The sequence below is a fragment of the Rhea americana genome, unplaced genomic scaffold (assembly GCF_003343005.1).
Source record: "Rhea americana isolate MKP2758 unplaced genomic scaffold, rheAme1 scaffold_65, whole genome shotgun sequence".
Classification (NCBI taxonomy): domain Eukaryota; kingdom Metazoa; phylum Chordata; class Aves; order Rheiformes; family Rheidae; genus Rhea; species Rhea americana.
This window is the reverse complement of record NW_028186812.1, coordinates 862,908-875,048: the sequence shown is the minus strand read 5'-3', so window position 1 is coordinate 875,048 and position 12,141 is coordinate 862,908. Positions and strand designations below refer to the sequence as shown.

Sequence of the window (12,141 nt, the reverse complement as noted above, 5' to 3'; positions counted from 1 at the left end):
GCGCGCGAGAGAGCGAGAGAGAAAGCGCGTGAGAGAGCGAGAAAGAGAGCGAGAGCGAGAAAGCGAGCGAGAGAGAAAGAGAGAAAGAGCGCGCGAAAGCGCGCGAGCGCGCGCAAAAGCACGCGAGAGCGAGCGAAAGCGCGCGCGCGAAAGAGCAAGCGAGAGCGCGAAAGAAAGAGCGAGAGCGAGAGCGCACGCGCGAGAGAGCGAGAGCGAGCGCGCGCGCCAGAGCGAGGAAGAGCACGAGAGCGCGAGCGCACGCGCGAGAGCGAGAAAGAGCGAGAGAGCGCGCGCGCGCGAAAGAGCGAGAGAGTGAGAGAGAGCGCGCGCGAGAGAGAAAGCGTGCGCGCGCGCGAGAAAGCGCGCGAGAGCGAAAGAGCGCGCAAGAGCGAAAGAGAAAGAGAGCGCGCGCGCGTGAAAGAGCGCGCGCGAGAGCGCGCGCAAGAGCGCGATTTGGATCCTGTCAGGGAACAGTTCACAGACACACAGATACTCTGCTCACCTCTTCAAAAACGTACGAGCCACAGAGGCTAAGAATAATGGTGCCTGGTCTACTGGTTCAGTGAACGCTCATCTAGTTTTGGGGAGAAAAACATCACTTCCTCATTTCCAGGAGGTACCACAAAATGATTAGAAGCGAAGAAATCAGCTACCACAGAGAAAATCTGGCTCATGTACAGAATACACAACCAGTGGAAACCTTGCTGATACCAGCAGGCTGTATCAGCATTTTGCTTTGGGTGGAGAAGTGGAGCTGGAGAGGCTCCTCTTAGTGAAAAAGGGACTTGTCTCATTCACCAAATAAAATTCCTCAGTAATCACATGGCTCTGGAACCAGAACAGTTGTCTCCTTGATGCATCTTCCAGTAAAAGGGAAGGTAGGAAGAACTTGAGCATACTCCACTACAGGTATTGCAATAGATAATTTAAGCTTTGAGTGGCTGGAAGCAAAATGCATATACTGTAAGAATATAGGTGTAAACTTTCTAAAAGGTCTTTCCAGATCTTTAACTACATTATCATTCCTCCAGGAATTCTGGTTTACTCTTGTTTAGCTAATTTCCTACTTTTCTGTCAAATGACATCCCAATAATAATAATAAAAAAAAGATCAGATTGTAAGCAAGTTCAGTACAATCTGCCTTTCGAAACCCCACGTCACATCTTTCTTTTCTTATGTGGATGCCTAATTATATCCCAATTCGTTCTGAAGCTCTGCACACTACTGAGTTCTTCTGGTCTCACAAAATAGGACCAGTAAATATCTATTTTGCTTAACATCTGTATGATATTAACCATTTACCATTCTGTATTGGTAAAAAGAAGTTTCAGACAATGTCAAAAAAAAAAAAATCTACAAAAACACAGGTCTAGGATAAAATGGCTCAAACTAAAAAACAAAAGAAAAACATCTTTTATAAATCCACACTTCATTGAAATAATCAAAAATTCTTGGTTCTATTCATATTCATACAGAACTTGCCAAGATCATACATGAAAAAAAATTTTTTAAAGGATTCTGCTGACTGGAACACTTGACCTATAATAGCTCAGAAGTCATCCACCCTAAGTTTACTACATCTGGTCATAATCAGTTTAACTCACTGATTTTGAAGCCAATTATAAAGCAAATACAAACATTTTCAAAAATACAGAAAGCAATCACTTTATTTTTCTTTGAAAAGTGCCTCGTACGTCCACTTTCGTTGGCTCAATGCACGCAAGCTGAGATCATTCCAACACTTCTTTGTTCCTCAAAACTGACAACTCAACTATTGAGATGGCTGCAGCTTTTCTTCAACATGGTCTGCTTTAAGGGCAACACAAACCTCTGGCTGCAGAGAAGCAGTACAAGATCTTGGTATGTTAACTGTCATACTTCCTCATAAGCTTTATTTGAGTATCTGCCCCCTGTATCAACTTCTATTATCACACTGTATATTCAACAGTAGTAGCAGACGCTAACTCAAATAACAAGAATGGAACATCTTGGTAAAATTATGCACTTGACCTGAACAAATTCCACAGGCCTATACCTAAATAAATACCTAATGGAAAGCCCACAAAGTCTGAGCTCAGGTGGCAAAACTATGCACAAGTTTACTATGGTTATTTTGGCAAGCTTATTTTGGAAAAAAAAAATATGCTAAACCTAGACAAGCCAGAAAACATCTAGACAAGCTTTCAATGATATGCAGAATTAAAGTTCATGTTTACTGTATCAACTTTAACTGATCTGTATTGAAAAAGACATCTTTGCTCACCCATATTTCCATATGGGTTGCCAAGTATATTTTTCTCCTTTACCATCCACTTGACCCAAGGCTATGTCAAGTTAAGAGGGATATCATTGTCCAGTTTTTCTTCAGAGCAGCACAACATTAGCCATCTTCTACCTTATGCATCCTCTGTGCTTTAAGAATTATCGAAATCACTCTCTCAGTTGGCTGAAAGAGTTTCTCTACATATCTACATGCAATTTACCTGGACCTGAACTACAAATGCTCATCACTAGCAGCTGTTGTTTAGCATAAAGCCATAGCTATGGTTGGAGGGGCAAGTATTGCATCACCAGCAGGTCTGCATAAAGAATTAATTTACATTGAGATTAGACAGACCCACAGACTGATCTTATTTCATAAGTATTTCAGACTATTCCTCTTCAAAATATCCTTTTCACCACACAATCATCTTACAGACCACTCCACTTGATTCAAACCAAGACTATCCTATTCTAAACAGAGCTTTTTCCTGTAAAGGATAGGCCAATGTACATTTGGCAGCCAATGACAAAATACACAAGGATTATTTCTCCTTCAGACATCAAACACACACGAAGCAACAAGATGATTCATATAGGAGTTACATCATGCTCTCAGAATATTCACAAGCTGTACTCAAATTTAACATATATTAAAAGACATCAAGGAAACAACAAAAGCATTAAGAATGTAATTGTAAAAATCTGCGTATCTATTGGAAACAACGTTCTGTTACACTGCACAATAAAAACGCCAGATACGTAAACTATCTCATCTTTAAGGTTTTAGACCACAAGGTAAAACTATACAAAGGATTACGGAGATTAAATACAAAATATATATTCATGAATTAACAGTTTCTTCAGTTGTGTGGTTTAAGAGGAGTATATTAAAGAAAGAACAAAAACGCAAACATGATTAAGTTTCTCAGAAGTTAAGGGATACAAAAAACAACATGGAAATACTGAGAACCGAAATCACCCAGTTGAAGGGAAGAGTGAAAAAGAGCAGAGAAAGGTCTGGCCTGCGGGGAGGAGGGGCAGCAGTTTGGGGGAAAGGGGTGTCTGACAATGTTAAGCTGCTAAACTTATTGAGTCCAACAGGACACAAACAAGAAGCTTGCATTCAAATGTAAAAATACAGTGAGCAAATGAAAGAATTCACAAAGTGGGGCACATAGGAGCAGGAAGATGATCCAAGAAGTTGCAATTTGAAATGAATTAAAGATAGAAGGGTTATTGTAATTATGGTTATGAAAGAGGATGTTGCACCAGTTAGGATTAAATGCCTTGAATAACAGTTTCAATTGGAGAAATGTTTTTATTTTGGTTCCATCTGTAGGAACAGGAATTAGTGGCCAAAAAAACATTACCTTAACACACAAACAGCAAGAAGTAAATTGAACCCTATTTCTTTCAGAAAAATGAAAGAAAGACAACATAACCACTAAAACCAACTCATCCAACAAGCCAGCATACCCATGAAACACTAGTTAAAAAATATATATATATAATAAGAATTGATGTGAACAAGCCACAACAGTAATAAATACTAGAATGAGAGCAGGCCACAGGTTCCACAAACCTAAGACCCATCCTCAATAATAAAAATACATACGAATTTAGAATGTCAATGTTTAGCCCTTAAGTTTAGTAACACACCACTTTCAAACTTAGTAATACAAACATTAATTCTGATTCCCTGTGGGAATCAGAATTAATCAGATTTCCATAGAAACCCTGTGGAATAACAAAGAATATGAAAAGCCAAGTAACAGGAACATCAAAATTATCATCTCCACTACTTGGAGAAAACCCAGATACACTGAAGTAATGGAAAGGCAACAACAAAAATACCCATTGAAACAGATACAGTCTTAGTACCACCTGTCTTTCAGACATAAGAAATCAGCTTCAAAAAAAATATATGTATCTTAGAAGCCATTAATTCAATGAATAGAAGACAGATGTGTCACGGACCCTCTATTCAGAGTCATTTCATCAGTTTCCATCAACATGAAGCCCAACTTTTCCCTGCTAAACTTGACTAATCTGAAAGGACATACTTTCTCTGCAAAGCTAGCCCTACAAAGCATTGTCAAAGTATCAAAGCACTTCATGATGAATACTACAGCAAACTAAGTAACAAAAACTGTCAGATTCTCCAAGTCATAAAAAATCATTTTGCACCCTGAAAGATGTAAATCTCTAAAAGTCCATATGCACACATACACAACAGGTTAATATGTCTAAAGTCTAATTATTKAGTACTTTTTGAGAGTTCTTTTTAAACACAGTAAATATATTTACACTTTAGCATTAGTTTTATACACAAAATAATTTGTGATGACCTTGTCAGTACAGAATCATATTCACAGTCAAAATAAATATTTTCCTTCTATTTGAAGGATAGATAAGAAGTAATTACCTTAAGTTTGAATTCAAGTTGTGGTAGAACAGAAAGCAAGAGGTGACTGTCAATATTGTATAACTCCAGAATTAAGTCAAACACATGCTCTGACAGGTCACTAATTGATGTTTTCCCAAGCATGAGAACTTGATTGAAGAACTGGAAAGTAAAACAGAATATATATCAAGAAAAAGAGAATATACACTCTACATTCTGGAGTTTGACTACCACTAAATTTACCTTTTAATCTTACAAATAATGTATTTCTTCACAGTAATAGAAGGGAAATATCAAGATTATTTAGTAAAAATTTCAACACAATTCTTTTATATTCAGAATCCAGAACAAGGAAAAGTGCATTGAAATGTGACATTTAGTTTACCACAGCAAACCTACAAATAATAATTCAAGCAGCAACACAACTTTAGAAGAATTACACTATGTCAGAACTCTAAATACAGTCACATTATAAAAAGATAYTTCACTATAGAGAATAATTTACTTTAAAAGCATACTAACCTTTTAGTCAAAACAAGACTTAAACAACCACCTAATTACCACGTGACTTAGTTGACAGCTTAAGAAGTTTTAAGTACAAGTGTAGGAATTAATAACTGATTATTCCAGAATTTATATTTACAAGTAATGTAACCCAGCTGTAAAGTAATTATTCTTTTGGGGTAACCTTGATGGGTTTGAGGCAAGCTTCACACTTTCACTTGTAGAAAATATCTTCTAATATCAAGTATTAGTTACATACTACTTTCAACTATATATTCTTACAATAAAGAGGGAAGTAGTAACTAAATTGGAATTTACCGGTTTCTATTCTTAGTGGAAAGGACATAATTTGGAAAAGCTGTCTTCTCTTTGGATTAAGACAATAAACAAGCGCAGCTAAACAATGTGACTAAACAAATTATACTATTTCCATATGCAAGTAGGTGGCAGAATACATTTACCTAGCACTGCAGTTTCTTATTCCCAGACTTGGACAGATGAGCATAACTACTTTTTGAGCCTGATAAGGTTAATTACGTCAGTAAAGACACTACAGACATGCAAGGGGTGGGGAGAGGGGAAGAGGGACAACCAAAGCCCACACATTTTTAAGGTTATCAAGCAAATCCCAGTAGGTGATGCCATTAGAAACAGGTCAGCAGTTCCTAGCAGTCTTTAATCTTGACTAGGAGGAAACTGATATACCTATCTCATTAAAAGTTACCGCTGTGTACTGACTTGGAGAAAAGTTCTCCTTTTCCTGGTGAACAAACAGTTGCCTTGAACATATATGTTCCCAGTTAGATAATTAACCCCTTCTGTGTCTAGTACATTTTAAAAAATAAACTTTCAAAACAAAGAAATCGGAGAGGATAGTATTTCCATTTGTGAGAAATCAAGAACAGAGGAATGTATGTATACATTCTTCATAGGAGGAAACTTCTTACTGCAGAGATTTACTTAAAATCACAAAATGTCACCCAGCTTGTAATTTAGCTTTACAGTTGCACAACAGTAGGTTTGACTAACAGGCTTGGACTGTAAGTTTTCACTTGAAGAGGCCACTGTCTTAATCTTAGAAGGTACTCATTTCCCAAGTGCCACGGGTGTTACGAGTCTGAAAGCAACAAAAAGCATTGAAGATTTTCCATTGTTTTCAAGCTCTTAAGGTTTGGGATATCTGCAATAAGACCTGCTAAATCGCTAGCTACAGAAGAAGTTTGGGACAGAGGGAGAGGGAACAGAAGATAACTTAGAACATTTTCATCTGACCTTTCCTTCCTCTCATCCCTATTCTCCTGCAAGGTCTATGAGGCCTTCTCACTACTTTTCACTGAACTCAGCTACTCCTCAAAGCCACTTGTAGTTTTTCCTTTTTACTCTCTGTTCTTAGATTGTTTCATCCTCCTCTCCTGTGATAACAGCATTAAAATTATACTCTATCTTCACTTCTTTTAGCTTCCATTTTTTCTCCTAGTCTCATCTTTTCAGCATAAAAATACATTGTCCCAGGAAGAAAGTATCTGTATTTTTTTTTTTTAAATCAGAACAATACATATAAGCACATTTGCTCCCCATTGGTCCCAAGAGAGCAGACAGTAAACTACTCATTCCATTTCAGAAATAAAATTGTCAATAGCTTAGTAATTTATATACAGCAAAATATTAGACTCAAAAAGAAAAGTTAGGCAGTGCTTCATTAATATAATCATTCTTCCCTAAAAGACAACTGAGAGTTTCTAAAAAGTTACCTAGCCCTATCTGAGTATTTGCCATTTACTCTTTTTTAAATACAGTTTTCATCTTTGGAAGTTTACTGATCTCCTCCGTATTTGTTTACAGTCTTCACTTACATTAGTTATATATGGCTCAATTGCTTGAGCTGTCCTCTTTAGTAAAGCCTTTGCCAAATCATAGGCTTGCTTGTTTAAGTTCTGAAAAATAAACAGAAAAATTAAGCACATGTATTAATCTTAAACATGATTATTTAAGTTTACCACATATTAGTAAATGAAATTACCATTAAAGAAATAGGCTCCTCTTCTTCTATGTTCCATACTGAAGATAACATAGTCAAACCAAACGTAGTCCAAATATTAGTTTTACACAGAAGAGCTTTGAAATCTCTATTAATAAAGTTGAAAAAAACAGTTTTCCCTGGCAAAACTGGGCTTACTTTTCATTTTCTTTTCTGAGCCTGACACCCAGCAATGTCAATTCCCGTATTCTACTGCCGCTCCTTATTACCTTCCCCAGATACCAGAGAAGCAATATAAAAAAAGGAGAGAAATTTACAGTCATGATAGAAGCAAGCCTCCAAGTAGGATTGTGATAGTAGACCAAAGCCTCCCTTTCACTCTCCCCTAGTGGCAAACAGCCACCTGGGAATGGGGTATCAGCACAGTGTCTCTATAGTATCTCACACAGATGTGCAACTCTAGGCAGCTGAGCATGAGTAGTGGTGGGTAAAATTTTAGTCAGTGAGCAAAAAAAGGGGTGAAGAATACAAACTGACCAACAGAGCGCTACTGTAAATTTCAAAAAATATTCATACCTTCATTTCTGTAGTTGTGTTACTGCATCTACATTATTTTTCCCTTCTGTTCCCAGTACTAACTTTCTACCAACCTCTGGTTGCTATGTTCTATTCCCCCAATGTCTATATTGCAATAATTTTAACATATTTTCAAAAGAATATGCAGCTCAGTTATTGTGATACACCACCTCACATTTCATTAGCATGTAAAAGTGAAGGAAAAATGTTCAATAGCTCAAAACAGTCTTTTAATAGCTAAAACGTCTCTGTGAAAAACTGTCATTCCTTATTTTGATTAGTCTGTGCAATAAAAAACCTGCATAGTCCATTTACAAGAGAACAGCTAAAAAGGTATCCTTGTTATGCACATCACCCATAAAAGGGAGGAAACTTTTCATCATAATGAAAAGCAAACAAAATACATTATCATCCAGAACACAATAGTATTTCTTTGCCTGCACACTCTTTACTTGTGTGTAGCTATTTGAGTGAAGATATCCTCTATCTTTTTGCAAATCTTATATCTATAATCATAAAAACTGGGTATAGAACTACAGTTTCTAAACAACATGGGGAACAAATTAATGTTTTCTGTTAATATAAAACAAAGGAAGTTCCTGAGTTGTCTATTGATAGCAGTAAGTTAGGTGACTGAAAAAAAAAAAAAAAAAAAAAAGACTACAAAGATCTTGCCTGAAGAATCTATTGTACTCAAAGCCACTATAGAAGGTGAATAAAAATTCCTGTTCTGGAAAGATACTAGATACTTGTACAGAATGCTAGCATAGAAAGAAATTATTAAAACCAAACTTCAATGAGTTCTACTTTTTTGAAAAAGCCACATGTGAATACAAACGAGAAAAATACTGTTTTTCATAAAAACAAAACATCTACTAGAAAAATCAAGCTATAACCATCACAGCCCACCATGAATTAGAGAGATGAAGGCCAAATTTATGCTGACTTCATGCTGTAACAGTCAAAAATAGTTCAGCAACATGTTTTCCTCCGGTAACTAAATGATTTTTGCTTAAAATTCTTCCTTTCTAAAAGCCATCTGCCGTTATCACAATCAAGAAACAAGTCACAGTACATTCAAGCAGATCAGTTAAATGATAATCAAAGGAAAGCCAAAACTTAAGTTTAAACCATTAACTAATTTGAGACACATACTAAGCCCATCTACACTCTTACAACAAATTGCTCCATTTCAGCAAAACTGACCTCTAATGATACCTTTCAAAGATTGTGAACATCAGAAATTGATTTTGTTATTACCACCAATGATCACTCAAAAAAATTTTGCAAGGAAAACAATACCAGTATGTTTATTAATTTTCCTCCTTGTAATTTCCTCTTCCCTTATCTAAGCAAGATACAAGAGTCACCGTAGGCACAGTCTGTCTACAAAACTGTATAGTTGTTCCTTGTCCAAAAAATGGGGATCTTCTGCATGGCAGATTCTTCTTTATAGTTAATATAGAAAGGTTTCCACCTGTAGCATCTGTTTTCTGTTACTTAGCCAGAACCGTGCCCATTCAGGAAATAAAAGGCACAAACAGCCATAATATAAATGTATGCCATTTTCTGCTGTTGCTCTGATCCTTCTCAGCTTCCACAGTTCACCTCCACCAAAACAAAGAAAACAGCTTTCACTTGCAAAAGAATGAACTCTAGATCGTAAGATCCAACTTATGTGTAAAACAAGTCGGAACAGCAGACCTAGCATAGTAAAGTTTCAGCAGGCAGATCTGCTCTAATTCACATTAATTGCATTTTCAGCTCATATCGCTCACATTGTTGCAGATATTAAAAAAAGAAGCTGCCATAATTTTGTCTACACAGCTACTACTTAAAAGAAAAAAGTAAGATGAAACACTCTTGCATAGATTCTTAGGAAAGGAAATCTGAAAGAACTGAGGTGATCTTTCGTAATTAAACCATTACACACCATACAAAATCTCCCCCAACACCTCAACCTCAGCTCAGATGAATTCTAGAAATAGCTATTTGCAATCTTGACTGAAGTCATTACCCTTCTTAAAAAAGTGTAATCTTAAAAAAAAAAAAAAAAAAAAAAAAAAAAAAAAAAAAAAAAGGCGAGAAACAAAGCGTAGATCACAGCTAGATAAAGAAAGTTAACTATTTCTTCATGCCTTATGAATTTGATTTAGCTGTGCTGATAGCCAGGACCTTAAACCACCCAGAGGCCAAACTTTCCAAAGATAACCCTGTCAAGAAAATCTTAAAAGCATTATACATGAGAAAATTTTCTTCTCCCTTTTTCCAGCTGTAGGGTAAAGGTAGAAATAGGAAAAAGCAACACTGCCTTAGTTCAAACAAAAACAGGAAGAATCCAAGTCAAATCCAAATAGGTTCAAAGGTCTTTTATAAAAGGTCAAAATATCTTTTCGACCTATATAATATCCATAAAAATATTTCAAAATTTCTATGGAAGGAAAGACCTAATTTAACAAATTGTTCTCTGCATATATCTAAACTCTTGCCAGGTTATCCTTGGTTCAGTCTTTCCATACACTGGGGAGCAGGGCAAGGGGAAAGACAAATTTCAAGATTTTTTAATGGTTTAAGAAATCTCTCATTGACAGGGACAATTATCTTAATCAGGATGTCCCTAAGGGCACACAAGCATCCAGCAAGAATAAGCCTTGAGGAGTTCTGGATTAGGCAGACACTAAGCCATCTGATTGCTCTGCTGTTTAAAGAAACCATTAATAATTATTATATTCTGAAGAAAAAAGCAAAAATAAAATAGATCGATCAAGACAAACCAAAGAACCACCCAGAAAAGGGCAAAATATAGATCAAAAAAAGTCTTAGTTGAGAAATTAATATTACTACATAAAATAGACTATGTAACCTTATAAATAGACATTTTTACCTGAAAGGAAAATGGAGGTTTTCAGAGAGAGCGAGAGGAAGAAAAAGTGAAAATAGGAGAACAGGCTTTTAAAATTATTTCTTAAGTTTAGAGCATTTCAGCAATAATTACTGAAGAGAAATCATCTTCGCCAGCCATGAGCTCTCTCCTTTGTCTCAGTTTCAACCATTATTTTTGTATAAGCATGGCTAGCATTTCAAGTTGACATGCTTCTGGGAAAATACTAAGAACCTCGCCATCTCATTTTTCGCATCTGTCCTCTTCCAGAATTTTTGACAAACTTATGCTGTAGATGAAAGAAGTAGCAGCAACCTCTCTGAGAGGGTGGCACAAACATCTTAGAGAATATATAGGCAATGTTCCCCAAGACTGTTGACCACGGAGCCAAAAGCCAGTTCTGCTGGCACAATAGAGTTAGCAGAGGTGGAAATGCATGCCCACTGAATTTTTCCAGTTACCTTTTTCAACTGCCTCTCAATGTCCAATTTAACAGCACAAAGTAATTTGCATTCATTCTTGAAAAGAAAATTCACAATCAAATGCAGGACCCTTATTTTTTCCCCCAAAAAGACCAACTAGCATTGATTCTGTCCTTTATAATTTTATAACTTTAAGAGTGAATTAAATGTGAAGCTTTTTCCTCCAGCTCATCTAGAGAAAATATTCTTCAAAAATTTAAGTTTTAACATTTTATTTCCTTGTTATTTTTAAAAGGTATTCAACTTTATTCTGATTATCAAGGCACAGTGGCAGAATTTGTATTCAAGAGAAGTTCACAAAGCAGTTTCAATAGATTCTCTAGATCTGTTCAGTCTGGGAGTAGGGGTATAGAACAGGCTTTTAAGGATGGCTGGCAATAAAGAAAGAGCTTGGCTGAAGTGTTGCCAAGATAGATAACACTAATCTTTAAACAAGCTTCTAATAACGACAAGTAAGGAATTTAATTGTCAATATCACTTTTGGGGGAAGTAAAGATGTAGAGCATGTGGGATGTGCAATGGGATATGCAGYGTGTATTTCCCTGTAGCACTCCTGAGGCTGAAATTGAAACAGTCTGGCAAACATTCAATTAAATAAAGCACAATTTACCTACTAAAACACTGCACAAAAATTGTTTACAGGTATTGCCATGAAAGTTTACATTTTAAATACACAACACAAAAGGGAGAGGAAAACTATTTCATTCTTCTTGCATTTTTATGTTGACTACCACTCCCTTCATTCCAGTCTTTTTCGATTTTAATTCACTACATTTTTCATTCCCTCTTTATATAATGCTATCCAAAGAATTTCAGCAGAGATCATGGAAAGGAAGAAAAGAGTCAAACCATAAAAGGAAGAAAATGATTAAAAACTAAAGAAATTAAGATTTGGGCACATGGTGAAATACTATGTGATACGGTAATGTTTTATTGAATTATCAGATACCTGCTTTAGTAGGTGAGCAAGCCAGCGCATACTCTAATGTACTGGATTTGCAATATTAGTACCAGCCACTTAAAGTGCTGATGTAAAACTAAATTAAAAAAAAAA

General features: G+C 36.1%; 1 protein-coding gene across 6 annotated transcripts in view; it reads right to left on the bottom strand.

Annotated features, from left to right (window-relative positions):
* The window catches only part of PDS5B (PDS5 cohesin associated factor B), a 109,568-nt gene that overhangs the window by 63,872 nt on the left and 33,555 nt on the right, over positions 1-12,141 (bottom strand). For all 6 annotated transcript variants that reach the window (XM_085320716.1, XM_085320712.1, XM_085320718.1 and 3 more), the window contains 2 exons: positions 7,024-7,104; positions 4,688-4,828 (listed from right to left, as the gene is read on the bottom strand). In XM_085320716.1, coding sequence (XP_085176842.1) covers positions 4,688-4,828; positions 7,024-7,104 — 222 coding nt within the window. The remainder of the gene's footprint in view (positions 1-4,687; positions 4,829-7,023; positions 7,105-12,141) is intronic.